At 39.4% G+C, this 20,050-nt stretch overlaps 1 protein-coding gene across 1 annotated transcript in view; it reads right to left on the bottom strand.

Annotated features, from left to right (window-relative positions):
- ryk (receptor like tyrosine kinase) overlaps positions 1-19,847 on the bottom strand; it is a 203,943-nt gene extending 184,096 nt beyond the window's left edge. Inside the window, exon 1 of the mRNA XM_034180694.1 lies at positions 19,260-19,847. Coding sequence (XP_034036585.1) covers positions 19,260-19,449 — 190 coding nt within the window. The 5' untranslated portion in view covers positions 19,450-19,847. The remainder of the gene's footprint in view (positions 1-19,259) is intronic.
- Between the last annotated feature and the right edge of the window lie 203 nt (positions 19,848-20,050).

Below are 20,050 nucleotides of genomic sequence, written 5' to 3'. Positions count from 1 at the left end.
TTTTGCGGGAAATTTCACGTAAACAACTTTAGCTCTTTATTTTATCCTGTTTACATCCAGATGACACAAACCATGACAAAATGCAAATGATACATGAAGCCAGATGATCAGAGTACAATCTCCGCATTTTTTGTTTCGGATTGGGGGGACCACAGTCCGTGCGGGCCGCAGCGATTGTCACGGCGTCTGGGGAGGAGGCACGCCGGCTCCGAGTATAAGGAGGCAGGTGCACAGCTGACTCAATCAACCCTGTATGCTGTGGGATTGATCCAATCAGAGGCTAAGAACGATGCAGCCTCTGTGACAGTGAACAGGGAGGTTTTTACGAAGAAAGCGGCAGAACGGAATTCGAAATTATTCAGGTACCGAGACACACTTTGAGATGTTGGGGTTGGATAGTGATGTGCATTATTTCCATTCTTCTATGTTTTAAAGGACATGTGACACTGAAATCATAAAATTTCCAAGTGTTTCCAACAGCACTCCTTACAAAAAAACTTCTCAGCGTGCACTGGTGTTAGGTCTTCCACCATTCAGAAGATTCAGACGGCTTTCGGTGGCTTTTTAGTCGAGTGAGCATCTGAGAAATGGTGGAGAGCTGGGCATGTCACAACATGTCCCGTGAGATTTCCAACACGGACTTGCTTTTGTTCTCCACCATTGCGGCTTCTCCCGACACGCGAATGCCTCTGCACGTCTTTCATTACAAAATCTCCTGTAACAGTGGAATCTGACGAGAAATGGCTGATGTCCACCTTTTCTGCCATTTCTCTGGTAGTCACACGACGTCCCGGATCAACACAGTCTTCACTTTAGAAATGATCTGGTCATTTCAGCCTGTCGATGGCTGCTCAAAGCGCGGCGCGCCCTCAGCCGCTGTGGGCCGTCTTTAATCCGGTTGTAATGCTCCTTAATCTGTGTGATGCCCATATGATTTTCACCAAAAGCCATCTGAATTTTCCAAATGGTTTCCACCTGGCTGTCTCACACAGTTTCTTGAAAAATTTGATGCAGCTCTGCTCCAGCCATTCAGACATTTTCCTGACAATGAAAATCCAACGAGAGGGGTGGACCAGTGCTCACTCAAAGCCTGCCCACAGGTGAATGACGCAACCGACAGGCGTGAAAAAACTCACGCATGCGCACGAAGGTTCAAGCTTGGCTGATGCAAGCGCACATGATTCAAATCCATATAATTTTTGCAAAAAATAAAAAGGTCCGATACTTTTCTAACAGACCTCGTAGTCTCACGTCAAGACAGACTCTCAAAGTAAAATAAAAATAAACCCTACCAGCTCCAGTGAGAAGAAGGAAGAAAAACCTGAACAGTCATCCACTTGTGATTTCCAAAGTCCGCTCCACCAAAAAATGTCATGGAGACATCCGCATGCGCGCTCACGGCGGGGCTGTTTGTGTCCAGCAACACAGATTCTGAATAAAATTAAGAGTTTTGGGGTGAAGTATGTCACCTCCTGTCTCTCTGTACAGCCTCTGTAAATCCGAACCTTCACTTTCAAATGAAAGCTCAGAAGCCTCGTTATCGGATGAAGCAGTGTTCGCTTCACTGTCTGTCAGCCATCGGGATGTTTCTGCTTTTCCTAAAATGTACAACACATGCTGAGAAATGCCGACAAATGCAGAGTAATAAGACGTTTTCCAGAAATGCACCTGCTGACTTGGGGAGGAATGCTGGACCTTTTTTCTGTTTCTATTTTATTTTCTGATGATATAGACGGGTGTCAAAATCTGAATCACAAGGACAAGGTGAGATTTTCACACTCTGAAGTGAATGCCCTCAGCCTAGTGATATTGTGACTTGGGAATTCAAACTTTTCAAATTGAAAATTATGCAGGGGAAATGTGTTTAAAAAAGTCTAGAATCTCCCACATTTTAAACTGTCTTTCTGTACATTCTTTTTTTTTTTTCCAAATAAGTTCATTGCACATTCGTAACATACATTGTGTCAATGAAACACAAACATTTTAGATAAATTTAACTAATCAACAATTCAGCACAGAATCAGACCAGAAACAGTACTAAAATATTTTTGTCTTAGGGCTTCAGGACACAAGGTTGGATAGGACACTGAGTGGAAGCGTTGCCAACAGCACCGCTACACTAAAAATTGTCAAAACAACGCTATTTACTAGGGGTGTAACGATACACAAAAATCGGTACGTACCTCGGTTCTGAGGTCACGGTTCGGTTCATTTTCGGTACAGTATGGGAACAAAATGCAAAGCCTAAATTTGTTTGTTGTTTAAACCAACAATTTATTGTAACATTATACAAACAGGAAAATAAAATAACTGCAAAGTGCTGACTGGTAATAAGTTAAATAAATGTTCTCAAATAATCAACAAATGTATGAAATATTATAAAAAAAAAATACATTCCTCGTAAACAGCTTTTAACAAAACCTTTCCACAAGTAAAGAGCAGCATAATGGTTCCAGCATGAAGCCCTGTTCAATTGTATTCAACTGTCACACTTTATAAGGGATTTGTTTAAGAGAATTAATGTCAAAGAATCCCTTTACTTTTGTACAATTTATTTTATTTTCTATCTCTTTCTGTTAACTGTTCATTTAATGTTTGTTAATATATCTTTTTAAATAAAGTTTTGAAAACAAAAACATTGTAGGAGAGGCAAAAAGTGAGTAAAACCACCTTGAAAATATTTAGAACCACAAATAAACTTGATTCTTGGTTTGTTTATTTATTTTGCCATTAAAATTGGCCATCACTCATTAAAATTAAATAACTTCAAGGCATCTCAAAGTCTGGGGACTATTTAATCACAGCGCAGCAAACAAGGTCAGTAGGCTGAGCGAGTCCGAGTGAGGAGGACTGTAGATATCCCTCCGCTCAGCGCTTTACAGACAGGCTGCTGCAGGCAACGCTGCAGAGGAGGAGGAGACCCGCTGCCACTCAGTGACAACAGAGACTTTCACTTTCAGTCACCAAACATCAGGAAAGTCTCCGCTAACGCCAGGAAAAGCAGCTAGATTTGTCGCTAGTCGCTTTTGAGAAAATAAGTCGTCAGGAGGGTTTGGAAAGCCGCCAGATTTAGCAAGAAAGTTGCTAAGTTGACAATACTGAATGTAAGCACACGCAATGTGAACTCACCCGTGAACAGCCCTGTACCGAACCGAACGTCCCGTACCAAAACAGTTTAATACAAATGCATGTACCGTTACACCCTTACTATTTACTGCTTTTTATATAGAAATAAAATTATTATTGTTCAGACTTGAGTTTAGCATTCTGGCCCGGCCCTCCACAATATTTTCTGTTTCTCATTTGGCCCTTTGCAAAAAATAATAGCCCACCCCTGATATAGGGCATGGAAGACAGCACCGAATTTTGGACGTGATCCGGAACCGGTGGACATCAGAAATCTGATTGCTCTTGTTTGCAATGTGTTCATTGTGCTCATTTTGTGATGACTGAAAATTTAATTAATTGTGCAGCATTACTAGGACTCCTGTGTTTCAGAAAATTTTCTCAAATCTTCTCATCACTGTCTCTCTTAAATTTCTTAAATTTATTGCTTAAAAATGCAGGAAAATGCATTTTAGAGCAACTCAAACCCTCTACCCTTCCTGGCAGACCACAGACCCCTGGCCTAAACGTTTACTTTTCCTCGGATTTCTTTGTTACTGCATCATATCCTTGAGAAACCTTTTTTGCAGTAGACATTTTGGCTTTTGTCAGAAATGTAAAGAACATTTTTGGTGCCTATGTTTCATGTATGCAAGTAACTCAGACCTTGTTTTCGCTCACACCGCACATGTCGTAATATCAGAAACAGTGTTTCCTTTGCAGGATAATACGCCAAACAGGCCGCCAGGCCAACAAGGATACTCACCAGGCTATAACTTTTTTGTCAACATGCAGAATAATGCAGAATACATAATAAAAAACATTAAATACCCATTAATTTGGAAATCAAAAGTCACTTGACATTTTCTTAACCAAAAATCTTTAAACCAGGCCATAACAGCTCTGGTGGTAATGTGGTAACTTGTCAAAGAATGCTACTAAAACCGAGCACAGTTAATACGTTGGTTTTCTTAACCAAAAATCTTTAAACCAAGCAATAACTTTGAAACTCGTGTTAAGTTCATGTTTAGAAGGTCCAGCATGATTTACATATTGCTTGTTTTGCACCTTTCTAACTGTTGGAAACTGTTAAATTTAAGTTTACAGAAAGTTTAGCATTTTACATGTTGCTCATTTTGCTCTGCTTACTTTGCACTGGTCATGTTTTGCATAAATAAATGCACTTTACATTTAGATATGAGTGTATTTATTTACATGGTTCAACTTTTTATTTTTTTATTACCAGGCTATCGTTATTTTATCGTTATCGTGATACATTGTAAAATTTATCGTGATAAAGGCTAAGGTCAATATCGCCCAACCCTAATGCAAATGCATCAGATCATGGTTCAGTTTGATCCAGTCAAAAACCACCTCTTTTAGTAAAGACCAAATTTTGGTTCTTTGATCCAAACCATGGTACAAGGCAGCTTTCACACCTGCTATTTTAGTTTGGACCAAACTAAAAAGTCTGAAGGTTCAGACCAAGCAAAGTATGAGCGAAAGCATAATCACATGTGACACACATTTGCATCCCAAAGACATCATGCACAAACACATCTACCCCTTCATTAGACTATGCAGAGGTACTTGCCTCGTAAATGACTGCTTTCAAAACCACATCCTCAACACATCTCAAAACCTGAAATTAACTATGTAGACTGCATCAGCATCTCGAGGTAAATGTCATTAGCCCATGTCAGACCAGTGCACACAACTATGACATACAACCAAGCCAGCATACAATTGAATTATGAATGACTGCTCCCAAAACTTGATACATACATCATTGGATGCCCGATGCTCAATACGTATTGTGATATTGGTATATTTATGTGCTTAATACTGCTTACATAAATTTAATTTAAATGCATTCATAAATGATAGCATATGGTATGGTGCCAGTGTGGATCAGAGCCATACGGACCAGCCGCCATGGATCGACATGCAGGTGAACTGCAGGCTATTTGCAAAATTCACATAAGTGTGAATTTTGCATCAATTTTGCATCAATCCGATTTGCTAAGTGATAACTACGTTTGTTTGAATGCGTTAGTGGGGGGAGTCACTGAGTGAAAGGGCAGTGCATGCCCATTAAAAATCGGAGAAGTAGAGAGATGGAACGCCAACTTCTGATCTCGGGGGCTGAGGTTGTGCCGCGCATGCGCGAGAGGAGTTTGGGTTCTTCACTTCCGATCTTTTGCTCTGCAGCCAGCGCTTCGTTCACAGGTATTATAAACTCCAATTTCTGCTGGGAATCCACAATATCAATCACAAAATAAAGTTAAAGGTTTTGATCAATTAATCTGAATAATTTACCGAGCCTTACATTTTGTATCTGCCCCGATTATCGCTCACAAAGTCACGATGCTCTCAAAATAAAAATGCATCGGTGCCGCGCTGTTATTGATTGCTGCGAGGGTTTGGAAACAACCGGCTAGGCTGAAAGGGGAACTATTCAGCTAAAATATATCTTATATAAAATATAGATCTTGCAGTCAATTAGCAACAAGACAAGTTTTAAAAGACAGTTAAAGTTAAGTTTATTCAGTCAGCTAAGGAAGAGGATCACGTCACATTTTTATTTATTTTTATTTTTTAATGTGATTTCTGGTCCAAAAGATGAGCTCATCATCTTGTCCATTATTTTCTTGTCCAAAAAGTGGTGCTAAATTTGTTGTCTACACTTTTACAGGGATACACTTGCTATTCATTTATATATAAACTACACACTTATTGCTACTTACATTAGTTGCTTACATTAATTGATGATATTATAATGTCTTTGCAATCTTTACATGTTTAATCGAGCTCCTCAGTGTCACGTTTTAGCCTCACATGGACCACAGTGGAAATAAGAATTTGTTTTATTGTGTCATCTGTGTATCATTGATATATTCACCTTTCTGTGTTTATATTGATTTGACAAAATTAGCTCAATCAATTCTGTAAATACTGCTAATTTTGTTTTACTCTAAATACTATTTTATCTGAGGGAACATGGCTGTCCACATTGCCAGACTGAGAACTGCTCGATTCAGCTTCCAAGAGTCAGCTGGTGGTCTCCTGTCACCTGTGTCATCCTTGAGAAGTGACACTCACATTTTTGAGGTGCAAATAATCAGATATGACTCAAGAAAATATTTTATATTTAGTTGTAACTTTGTGGAACAGCCTCCCTCATCATGTGGTAAACGCTCCAAATGTTATTACTTCAAAGGAATACTGTGATTATTTATGGTGTTTGATTTTTATCAACTGATGGTTTTATTATGGTGTTTGATGACTTTTACTGTGCTACTTATGACTTTTATAAGTTTATATTTATGAGTTTTACTATGATGCTTTTTTAAATGACAAATGATGTGGACATTATTGTATTTTTATACACGTTTTATGAGTAAATGATCATTGACTGTGATTTCCGCCACAGTTGCTGACCGTCTACATGCTCTTGTCAATAATATTAGCAAGTGTTGTCCTGAATACAATTTAAAATCAACAAGAACTTCATTCAAGCTACACTTTGAACATACTTCAAGGGGATAACTTGTTGAAGCCACGGCAGAAAACATGCAGAAAGTGTCCTTTACAAGTGCATCTGCTGTTATTGCTGGCAGATGACCGGAAGTGAATTACCCCAACTCTCGCAGCCGAGAGGATGAAATCTCGGGGTCCCAAGCTCACAAACAGAACTCAATGGAACGAGATCTTGAGTTGGCATTGCAGTCTCTCTACTGCCAGGATTTTATCAAAAGTCACAATGATAAATCCACTGTGTGCCCTGTTGACAAACGGATGCAAACTCTGATTGAATCTGATAAGAATCAGCCCGATAAAGACGTTTTTTTGATTAGTCAGTTACCAGGAATTTGATTCACACGTGCGCTTCCTCTGGCATCGTCTGTGAGGTGAACAGTCAGTATTTGATCAGCACACAGCACAATTCAATTACAAAAAGGCTACTGATTCATTGTTTTTCCCACTCTCTCTCTCTCTCATTGCAGGATTTATTTTTCTCCTCTCCCTGTATGACTAACTGGTACTTCACTAATCAAAGTATTTGTAATGATCCATAATGAATTTAGTTCAATCAATCAATCAATTTTTTTTATATAGCGCCAAATCACAACAAACAGTTGCCCCAAGGCGCTTTATATTGTAAGGCAAGGCCATACAATAATTATGTAAAACCCCAACGGTCAAAACGACCCCCTGTGAGCAAGCACTTGGCTACAGTGGGAAGGAAAAACTCCCTTTTAACAGGAAGAAACCTCCAGCAGAACCAGGCTCAGGGAGGGGCAGTCTTCTGCTGGGACTGGTTGGGGCTGAGGGAGAGAACCAGGAAAAAGACATGCTGTGGAGGGGAGCAGAGATCGAAAAAGTTCCAATACATTGTTTAACAGCTCAGCAACAGTCATATTTGCACCAGTGTAGCTATCATTCACAAATTCTGAAACACGGAGGGCTATTGCCCCCCCCCCACGCACCTGTTAAAACTGTCTAAGTGCAGCTTCAGACTGAGTCATGATTGGATTATTACCACTCCAGCAAAAAAAAGGTCAGGCTCACATCTGCAGCTTCTTTCTACTTTATGTTCACCATATACTGATGCGTGTTAACACTGGCTGTGCTGCACGAATTCACTTGTACTTGTGTCTGAATAATAAAACAGGAACACATGCATCACAGTGTGTATGTATTAGTAAGTTCAATGTAAGTACATAACACTGGTACAAAAAAAAAAAAAAAAATCTGTATCTCAAAAATCTTATGTGATTGGCAAAAACTAACAACAGATTCGGATTCAGTACCCCCAAATTACCAGAAATCCTTTGAAATACTCCATGCAGAAAAAAAAAAGTGTTGACCAGTGTAATACAATTATGAATACAAGAAAGTGGCGCCCATATATCCACTTATTGTCATTGCGGTCAATTATGATTTCTACTGAAGGAGATGAGGCAGAAACATTCGGCTTTGAGTCAGCTTGCAACAACTGGGCCAAGATGAATAAAATAAGAATTGACATTACTGCCTGAGCATTCTTCATTCAAATCTACTGTTTTAGTTTCAACAAACATTGTCAGCTCATGATTTTGATGTTACTGTGAGCGTAAGTACCTGATTGTCCAATATTTTGAAAAGATGGATTTAAGTAAGCAAGTCCTGTCGGCTGCTCCCTTGTTTGCACTCGGGTTTGCCACAGCAGAGTCAGGGTGGATCTGCATATTGAACTGGCACAGGTTTTACGCCAGATGCCCTTCCTGACGCAACTTCACATTACATGTCCACACTGAAACCAAGTGCACTAACCACTTGGCCACCACCCCTGCTTTGAAAACAAGTATGCAAAAAGGTAAAAATATCATAGTCTAATAAAGTTAATTCCAGAGTTTGAGTATAGATTGTTATGTATTATGCAATAAATAACATTATATCATAAGAACAACTCTGTGTTGAAGATTTTCTTATGTCTCTTAAGTTGTATATTTTGAGAAGACTGAAGGTTGAAGTTCAATTTGTACTTGAAACAGTCAACATGTTAGAGCTTCCTCCTCTGGAGGACCTACTCCCCCAGATGATAATTGCCAACAGCACTGCTATACTAAAAATATCTGTGGAGAACCTCATTGAAAAGACAAGTGGCCTCTGTGTACATGTGTATGCGTGCATGCCTGTCTATGACTTTGATCACAGAGAAACTAGGGTGACCTGACATTTGCCGTTTGGTATGCTTATGTGTTTTGGGTCAAGGATGAACGGAATAAAAACAGAAAGTTGATAAAACGAATATTTTTGGAGAAATTGGGGACATTAGGTAACAACAGTTGAACAATGGACATTTATAATTACATTCTGGACTCAACACACACCATTCCAGAAGGGGGCAGTAAATCATCTATACATTAACCCTCTGGGGTCTGAGGGCATTTTTTGGACAGTTCACTCGCCTGGCATAAATGTTTTATTATTGCTGTTAACAGCTCTCCCTGCATCCCCCCAATCACGTTTTATGCCTCTTTTTTTCAGGACAGCCTGTGTTTTCAGAATATATATGTTTTTGTTGTGTTTTATAAGTGTAATAAAGGTTTACAATCAAAAACAGGCAAGGAAAAAAAGAGAGCGAAAAATAATTTTCCACACACATTTATTCAAAACACAAAGCAAACTATAATAAACAACTGTTTTGACACTTTTAAAGGTAATTTCAGGTCTTATGAGAAAGACTGTACAGCAAAAGGTTCAAACAATAAACACTAATGCACATTTTGAACAATATATACAAAATGGTCTATGCGTTTTGTTGTCCATTCATATGGTAAACAGTGCTTTACGTAGAGAAAGCAACAGAGTTATCCAGTAACATTCACATGCAAACTAGTGGAGCAATCCTGATAGTTACACACTCTTTGAGCATGTGAGATTGTCGTAAGAGGCTCTCTGTGTGCTCCTGCTTTCACTGATCGCTGTGCGTAATGGCGCAGGGCACACTGAGTATGTACTAATATTATGTATTCACTGGAGCACCCAGGGGGCTATTCAAACGGGCCGACTAGCAACACATCACTCCTGAAAACAATTTTTGGCTTTTCACGTGAGGTAAATCTGCCCTACGATTGGATTTTGGAAAACCATGTGACGGTGAACCAACTCCGATTGGACACTCACATTGCGCACGTCATCACAAAGCTTCTATGAGGAGTACAAAGATGGCCAATAGCTGGCTCAAAAGTCCGTGGAGTTAACTTTTCAGCAAAAAAAAAAAAGTTTCTATCTCATATCATTCAAAAGTTATTTATAATTTAGTAACGCTTGGTCTTAGCTGTCGTATATGACGGCGTCAGCCCCAGAGGGTTAAAAGCCAAGTGGCCTCTGTGTACGTTAGGCATGTGAATCTTATTACTGACAATGAATTGAAACGTATCTCAATACATTACGATACGATTCACCCCTGTTCCCAATTCCATGCCATTTGATATGTATTTGATGCCGATTCAATTCCTCACAGTGCGATATGATGTGATTTGGTGCAATAAGATTAATGATGAGTATTGATAAGATTTTATGGATATCGATGCCACTATCAATTCCACTTATCGATCCCATTCTTTATCAATTCCCTTATCAATACCTCTTGTGAATTTTCTGTGTACTAAAAGTAAGCTTGACAGGTTTTCTGGACACTGGATCCTTGATTTCTGGAGATAAATAAAAATCAATAAAATCTGTACATAGCCACTGGACCCTCGATGTACATGGTGGATCCTACATCTCTGGACAGAAATAGAAATAAACAAACAAAATCTAAAACGAAGATTTGCTCTCAAGCTATTCATTCAGACTGTGCAGCTCTTTGAAGCTGTGCACTTAGTCCCACAAAGCAAAGGACATTCTTATCATTATTATTATTTCATTTACCTGATGGACAACTTCAGTTTACGCACGGCTGGTGCTCACGTCAGAGAACCATCGCGTAAAACTCCAGTGTGGAACGTTGGACGTTTCTTGCCCGCAACAAGACAAGAGTCCCAGTTTGTGACTTTAATCCACACAAAGCTGACTCACGATTGACATTTTTAAATGGCTTTGAGAGGTGTTAGAAGACACTGCGGACCTGCCACTGGAAGCCATACAAATTCAAACTTAACGGTGCTCCAACCCATCCTAAACAACATATCAAAAGTCCAGGTGAATCCTCCTGCCGTTCACTTAAAAATTCACAGGTGATTTTCAAGCTTTAGTTAGTATAGCGTTATACAGCAATGCAATAGCAAAATTTCAAAGCTTCTGGGCTACTTCTAAAAATTGGGTGCTCCGGTTTCCTCCCACATCCAAAGACATGCAGGTTAGGCAGACTGGAATCTTAAATTGTCCGTAGGTGTGCGAGTGGGTGTGAATGTGTTTGTTTTTATGTCTGTGGCCCTGTGACAGACTGGCGTCCTGTCCTGGGTGTACTCTGCCTTGCACTCTGACTGCTGGGATAGATTCCAGACCACGGCGACCCTTAATTGGACTAAGCGGTTGAAGATGAGTGTGTGCGTTTTCTCAACAACTGGAACCTATTCAGGGGGTCAGAATAGGGCTGCAACAAACGATTATTTGGATCATTGATGAATCTGATGGGGTTTCGACATGATTAATTGGATTAGCGGAGAATTTTTTAAAATGTGCCAGGAAAAAATTTTTCTCTCCTTCCATCTCTTTATTTAACAACAGAACATTATTTGAAAACTTAAAATACTTGAAAATCAACAAATCGTCAAATGTCCCTTTGCTGTTGAAATATAAAATAAAGAAAACAGTTTATAATAAAGAACACAAATAATTTCAAATGGCATTGCTTTATCAAAGTGCTGAGTTGCCATAAAACACTGAAACATATAAATGTTATTTTTGTTGCTGCAAAAATTAGCATAACCAGTTAACCATAAAACCTAAATCAAAAACTGTAGCCTGACTCATTATATGTGCAACATTCTCTGTATAACTTGTAAACTATGTGGTCATTTCACAATGATGCATGTGACTCATGTCTCTTTCTCTAAAATTGTATTGTAGCATTATTAGTTATTATTACTATTATTATTGTTGCTATTATTATTAATATATAAATAAAAATAAATTGAAAAAAATTATAATGTGTAATACATTTGACTCTTTTACGACAACAAACGCTGAGCCATTAATTATTATACAGAAAACAAATGCACAAACATGCTGAAATGCCAGCAGCTTAATGCTAACTTTAACACTAAAAACGCCACAAACATGCTAACGCGTTAGCATCGGCGTTAGCATAAAATACATCTATCAACTGTTTCAGAAGAACATAACAGGTCAGTTTAACATAAAAAAGGTAAATATTCCCATAAAGCGAAATAAAACAAATGAAACCAACGAAGCAGCAGCTCGAAGCACTCACTTGGTTCAAGATTCAAAGCAAAGCTCGGTTGATTATACGGAAGAAATGAAACATTTGCAGTAAAACAAAGTTATTTAGTAACTAATCGATGACTAAATTAGTTGACAACTATTTTAATAATCGATTTTAATCGATTAACTCGATTAGTTGTTTCAGCTCTAGGTCAGAATATTAAATTTCAAAATTTTGCAAAATAAGGACCACCCTACACACACACACACACACACACACACACACACACACAGGGTTCTCCCGCAGACAATGGAACAACGGCACCACACCGTTATACTGACATCTAGCGCCAAATCAGCAGTCAACAATGTTTATGGTCTTACATTCCCCCACATGCTCACGAGCGCCACTAGCTTAGCTTATGACAAGCTAAAAGTGGACACTCTCGTTATGGCCAAACAACTTTCCACAGTTTCTGGGGATTCTGTGTTAGTACGCGACTGATGTGCTTGATGAATTCCTGCGCAAAAAGTAGTTCCCAAATAATTGTGATATATTCCTGTGAGATAAGAGTATATCTCATCAAAATCAATTCTAAAATTTACCAGGAATAAAATTACAACCCCTGGCAAAAATTATGGAATCACCAGCCTTGGAGGATGTTCATTCAGTTGTTTAATTTTGTAGAAAAAAAGCAGATCACAGACATGACACAAAACTAAAGTCATTTCAAATGGCAACTTTCTGGCTTTAAGAAACACTATAAGAAATCAGGAAAAAAAAATTGTGGCAGTCAGTAACGGTTACTTTTTTAGACCAAGCAGAGGGAAAAAAAATATGGACTCACTCAATTCTGAGGAATAAATTATGGAATCACCCTGTAAATTTTCATCCCCAAAACTAACACCTGCATCAAATCAGATCTGCTCGTTAGTCTGCATCTAAAAAGGAGTGATCACACCTTGGAGAGCTGTTGCACCAAGTGCACTGATATGAATCATGGCTCCAACACGAAAGATGTCAATTGAAACAAAGGAGAAGATTATCAAACTCTTAAAAGAGGGTAAATCATCACGCAATGTTGCAAAAGATGTTGGTTGTTCACAGTCAGCTGTGTCTAAACTCTGGACCAAATGCAAACAGCATGGGAAGGTTGTTAAAGGCAAACATACTGGTAGACCAAGGAAGACATCAAAGCGTCAAGACAGAAAACTTAAAGCAATATGTCTCAAAAATCGAAAATGCACAACAAAACAAATGAGGAACGAATGGGAGGAAACTGGAGTCAACGTCTGTGACCGAACTGTAAGAAACCACCTAAAGGAAATGGGATTTACATACAGAAAAGCTAAACGAAAGCCATCATTAACACCTAAACAGAAAAAAACAAGGTTACAATGGGCTAAGGAAAAGCAATCGTGGACTGTGGATGACTGGATGAAAGTCATATTCAGTGATGAATCTCGAATCTGCATTGGGCAAGGTGATGATGCTGGAACTTTTGTTTGGTGCCGTTCCAATGAGATTTATAAAGATGACTGCCTGAAGAGAACATGTAAATTTCCACAGTCATTGATGATATGGGGCTGCATGTCGGGTAAAGGCACTGGGGAGATGGCTGTCATTACATCATCAATAAACGCACAAGTCTACGCTGATATTTTGGACACTTTTCTTATCCCATCAATTGAAAGGATGTTTGGGGATGATGAAATCATTTTTCAAGATGATAATGCATCTTGCCATAGAGCAAAAACTGTGAAAACATTCCTTGCAAAAAGACACATAGGGTCAATGTCATGGCCTGCAAATAGTCCGGATCTTAATCCAATTGAAAATCTTTGGTGGAAGTTGAAGAAAATGGTCCATGACAAGGCTCCAACCTGCAAAGCTGATCTGGCAACAGCCATCAGAGAAAGTTGGAGCCAGATTGATGAAGAGTACTGTTTGTCACTCATTAAGTCCATGCCTTAGAGAATGCAAGCTGTTATAAAAGCCAGAGGTGGTGCAACAAAATACTAGTGATGTGTTGTAGCGTTCTTTTCTTTTTCACGATTCCATAATTTTTTCCTCAGAATTGAGTGATTCCATATTTTTTCCCCTCTGCTTGGTCTAAAAAAGTAACCGTTACTGACTGCCACAATTTTTTTTTCCTGATTTCTTATAGTGTTTCTTAAAGCCAGGAAGTTGCCATTTGAAATGACTGTAGTTTTGTGTCATGTCTGTGATCTACTTTTTTTCTACAAAATTAAACAACTGAATGAACATCCTCAGAGGCCGGTGATTCCATAATTTTTGCCAGGGGTTGTATAAAGAGAACTTAAGTTTTAAGCGTGGCCATAATAAATATTTAAGAAACTTAAAAGTTTATGAGCATTGTAAACATTGGCATGATGGAGTTTGATGCAGTAGAGTTCAGAAAGATACGACTGGAATGTTTTGAATCCCATTTACAGTTGGCGATGAAAGACTTGGATGTTAACTTCGTGTTAAAGTTAGAACAAGAAGCTGCACTGAAAGAGATCTTTCTGGGAAGAGACACATTCTGTGTGCTGTCGCTCCAACGAGAGTGGCACGCTGAGCAGTTTCGCGAAAGTAGTCCGGTGAGCTCAATCTCTGGGCGAGCTATCCCACAATGCCAAAATAGAGATGTCAGTCCAATGAGAGCAGCACTCTGAGCAGGGTGACATTCCCCATCTAATTTCTGAACAAGCAGATGGACTGGATTTTCTCTTAAGATGTGATTTTTGACCTTAAAAAAACTCCCTCTGAAACTTTCAGATTTTCACCAACAGGTCCTTCTGTATTGGAAACTTGTATTCAAACAACTTCACAGCACACGATACATCAGTGTGGAACAATACATATACAGGTGCTGGTCATATAATTACAATATCATGAAAAAGTTGATTTATCTCAGTAATTACATTCATAAAGTATAACTTGTATTTTATATTCATTCATTACATACAGACTGATATATTTCAAGTGTTTATTTCTTTTAATTTTGATGATTATAACTGACAACTAATGAAAACCCCAAATCAGTATCTCAGAAAATTTGAATATTACTTAAGGCCAATACAAAAGAAAAGGATTTCTCAGGTGGTATGAGAGCCCAAGTTGCTCTGATAGTGGCCTTCAGCTCTTCTGCATTGTTGGATCTGGCATGTCGCATCTTCCTCTTTACAATACCCCACAGATTTTCTATGGGGTAAAGGTCGGGCGATTTTGCTGGCCAATTAAGAACAGGGATACCATGGTCCTTAAAGCAGGTACTGGTAGCTTTGGCACTGTGTGCAGGTGCCAAGTCCTGTTGGAAAATTAAATCTGCATTTCCATAAAGTTGGTCAGCAGCAGGAAGCATGAAGTGCTCTACAACTTCCTGGTAGATGGCTGCGTTGACCTTGGACCTCAGAAAACACAGTAGACCAACACCAGCAGATGACATGGCACCCCAAACCATCACTGACTGTGGAAACTTTACACTGGACCTCAAGCAACATGGATTCTGTGCCTCTCCTCTCTTCCTCCAGACTCTGGGACCTTGATTTCCAAAGAAAATGCAAAATTTACTTTCATCAGAGAACATAACTTTAGACCACTCAACAGCAGTCCAGTCCTTTTGTCTTTAGCCCAGGCAAGACGTCAAGTCAGCAGTCTTCCATGATTGTGTAGCCTACAGAACTAGACTGAGACCAGTTAAAGGCCTCTGCAGGTGTTTTGAGTTAATTAGCTGATTAGAATGTGCCACCAGGTGTCTTCAATATTCAACCTTTTCACAATATTCTAATTTTCTGAGATACTGAATTTAGGGTTTTCATTTGTTGTCAATTATAACCATCAAAATTAAAAGAAATAAACACTTGAAATATATCAGTCTGTGTGTAATGAATGAATATAATATACAAGTTTCACTTTTTGAATGGAATTGCTGAAATAAATAAACTTTTTCATGATATTCTAATTATATGACCAGCAACTGTATCAGTTAACAAAAATCACTTTTTATCTCTGAATAGTTCTCCAGAGGAGTGTGGGCTTTGGCCCACTTTATGGATGATAATGGATATATTTGACATCATACTGAATTCTGTGACAAATTTAAAATCAACTGTACCCAGAACAAATATAAACAGATTATGAAAGCTCCCCAATATCCCTTCTAGCTATGAGACAACTTTACATTAATGGTACTGATTTCTGTGATTACAAATGTAAAAACGAATTTATAAGAAGCAGCTTACTTAATAATTGGCTCACCAATTTGTTCAAAAGATATTATATTTTTAAAGTAGACCTGCACTGAAATAAATGTGGTCAGATTTCAGAAGGAAATAGCTGATATGTATTTATGAGACCCTTGTGAATGCAGTAAAGTAAATCTGTAAACCCAAATTTGTAATTCAGCGGAGAAATCTTCGTTTAAAAATGACAAATTTGAAGCTAAAATTTAGCCCTCCGTGAAAACAGTTTGTACAGCCGTATCATTTCCATGACGTCAGGGACAAGACGACGCGCTCCGGCCTTCAGCCCGATCCTGCACTGAAATTGATTTTATCTGTTAGTAATGTTACTTATACACGTCCTGGTTTCAACATCCAAAAGTAAGCTGCAATGAATGTGAGATACAGATCTGTGTGCTCAGATCAGCAACGACAACGACAGCGGGCGCCGTTCTTCCTCTCCCGCTCTCTGCCTCCGCTATGCTCGCTGTTTTAATGCGAAGCGGCCGGTACACCTGTTGCTGCAAGGACAGACTTCTTGTGGCAAAATCCACAGCACCGCACGTCTTGGCAATCGGAGCCCCAGAGCTCCATGGACGCTGAGGGAGGTTTATATATTTTTAATGACTGGGATTCTTTGCGGGTCTCGCCTCCATATCCCACGATGGCGAAAGACAGATTTTCATTGCGACACCACTCAATCAAACGGGCGTATGAAAAAGTCCCCCAAAATAATTTTCAAGCACAAATAAAAGAAATGTGTACTCACCAAACGTGCCGCAAGACAATATAAGTAAGTCCCTTCGGCTGCTCCCTTGTTTGCACTTGGGGTCGCCACAGCAAATCCAAGGTGGATCTGCATGTTGAATTGGCACAAGTTTTACGCCGGATGCCCTTCCTGACGCAACTCCACATTACATGGGGAAATGTGGCAGGGGTGGGATTTGAACCCGGGACCTTCTGAACTGAAACCAAGCGCATTAACCACTTGGCCACCACCCCTTGTTTTAAAAAAAGTAGATCCTTCCGTATAAGACAAGAAAAAGGTGCAGATGCAAACTGATGTAAATCCACAAATTACAAATGGCGCAATGCATGCTGGGAGAGGGTCTTGTCCGTGACGTCTCGGCAGCGTCCATGATGAGAGGGACAATTTGCGGAGGGCTAAATGTTAGCTGTAAATTTGTCATTTTCAAATGAAGATTTCTCCGTTGAATGACAGATCTGGGCTTGCAGATTTACTTTACTACATTCAGAAGGATCTCATGTGTAAATGTAAGTAATTTTTTGTTCAAAAAATCTGACTGCATTTTTTTCAATGCAGGTCTCTTTTAAAGATTTTGGAAAGGAGGAAATAAAAAATTAGATGTAAATATTTAACATTTCCAGTCTCACAAACACATTCATAACCTAGGACAGTCAATGAATGAATAAAATGATCTTCACGCAATGATGATTTCATGATGCGTCATTAAAAATAGAACTGATTTATTTCATTCCTATAAAAATTTAAATAGTTGAAGTGGGCTGCTCTCTATAAATTAGGGTTATGTTAGTTGTGAAGAAGTCATTTATCATTAACATAAAAATGTGAAAGTTTTTCTTGGTCTCTCCAGAAAGAAAAAAAAAAAAAAAACGGCATTTGATTAATGATCGGAAATGTTATGGTGCCCGAACTGTGCTGGAGTTGAAGAGCATCAACTAAACTGATGCTACTGCAAATAAACAAAATGGCGGACTCTTTTTAAAACTAAAAGGCTTCAAATGTACTTCTATGCCAGTGGCAAGTTTACCTTGCAGCCACTGACTTCAGCAGGTGATTTAACTGATTATATCCCTTACAGTAGGTGGGATGAGTTCATCTGTGAAATCCCCTGCTGGAGTCACTGCCTGCAAGGAAAACCTGCACCCACTCAGCCCTTTCTGGAATACTTTGGTCACCACTGTTCTATGCTATATTTTTGTGTGCTATCATCCACGAAGCTAGATCATTTGCCATAAAGAAGTAATTAATGATGAAAGGAATTCATGTGAGCAATCAAATGCACTTGTAAGCAGGGGTGGGACCAAGCGGTTAGTGCACTTGGTTTCAGTGCGGAAGGATCCCGGTTCAAACCCCACCCCCCGCCACATTTCTCCATGTAATGTGAAGTTCTGTCAGGAAGGGAATCTGGTGTAAAACTTGTGCCAATTCAACATGCAGATCCACCTCGGATTTGCTGTGACAACCTTGAGTGCAAAAACAAGGGAGCAGCCCAAGGGACTTACTTACTAATCAAATGCATTGGATATACTAGGATTGGACGAGTTCACTGGTTACTATAGCCAACCACGAAATCGCACACTCACGTCGATTACTCACCAAAAATGACATATCATGAAATTGTCACTATGTGAAGATCACTGTATTCATTCACTGACTGTCCTGGGTTATGTATATCATGTTTGTGCTTGTTTTTGAGCAGAAATAGGCAAAAGGTACAAGTGGGTATCGGACGAGATTTAAAAAAAAAGACTTGGGAGTGGGCTTGTTGGTGGAATGGCGAAGGAACCTCTGTGTATATATGTGTGAGTAAGAGAGACATCAGTATGATCCATAGTTTCCAGTCAGACAGAACTCCCTTCTCCTTATAGACAGCCACACTTACACTATTCCTCTGGCATTCTCTCCTGCAATGAGTTGTTCTGTATCAGATCCAAATCACAGAAAACACTCATATTTCCTCAGATGTAACGAGGCCAAGTTTACTATAATCCCTCTATAAGTGGTACAAAACATCCAGGACCAAAACAACTACTTTTGTCACTGACCAAAATCATCAAATTTGGTCTGCATGTCCAAAGTATATCCACAAGCTTTTTAATCACCAGTCATTAATTTATCAATTAGTCAAACAAAATGAGACGTTGGGCTGAGGTGACGTACATTTGTGATGACATTTTATAACTAAAGAATGAGTGCTATTTCAGGTGAAATATTTAGGTGATTATTTGGGACAAATAGGAGACACGCTGCTCTTAAAGTTAGAAAACACACAGGCCGTGCTTACCCAAAAGCTTCTTGACCTCATCCACACTCATGTAGACGTTGACACTGGGCTGATCGTTGCTGTTGTCGCCGCCTGGGTTGGACAAGCAGCCGGAGCCTTCGAGCAACAGGAGGAAGAAGAAGCCTCCGAGCCTCCACGGCACCGAGTGCGGCCAGCCGCGGCTCTCAGCGCCGGGAGTCCGCCCCGACATAGCGGTGGTCGTCTGGCTCGCTGTCCTCCTCGGTGTTCTTCCGTGGCCAATACCGTTCTCATCCGTCTGTGAAGCTTACCCCGGGTGGCGACATTATTAAGTATCCGAGTCCACTTTGAGCGGTAACTTCTTCTCCACCAGCCTGCTTTTTTTGTCCTTTTGGTGCTAACGACAACAGGCTAAGTTAGCCGGAGCAGGGTAACTTCAGCCCGCGGGCAGACTGCCGTTCAGCACTCTAATATCTTTTTCAAGCACATTAATTAAACTCCGGATATATCCACGACGAACCACGTTGAGTCTTGTGGAGTAAAAAGTTACTTAAAGTGGTAAACTAGCATTACTCCTTCTCCTACTGTTTTTTCCTCCACTCTGGAACTGCGTGAGTAGAGTGGTGCCTTTACGTGTAATCGGACGTAGCAGTTGTCTAAAAAAAAATAAAGTATAAAAAAAAAAAAAAAAAAAAAGGATTTCAAAGTGTTAATCAGATTAGTATATCATGACTCCTCCAAACTAGTAAGGTAGTAAAATATTGCCATAACATATTACTTTTTTTTCTGGACAAAACATGTCATTCCAGGTATGAAGTTATGTGAAATTTCCG

The sequence above is a fragment of the Thalassophryne amazonica genome, chromosome 10 (genome assembly GCF_902500255.1).
Source record: "Thalassophryne amazonica chromosome 10, fThaAma1.1, whole genome shotgun sequence".
NCBI lineage: Eukaryota > Metazoa > Chordata > Actinopteri > Batrachoidiformes > Batrachoididae > Thalassophryne > Thalassophryne amazonica.
Note: the sequence above shows the minus strand (reverse complement) of the source record. Positions and strands in the feature narration are given on the sequence as shown.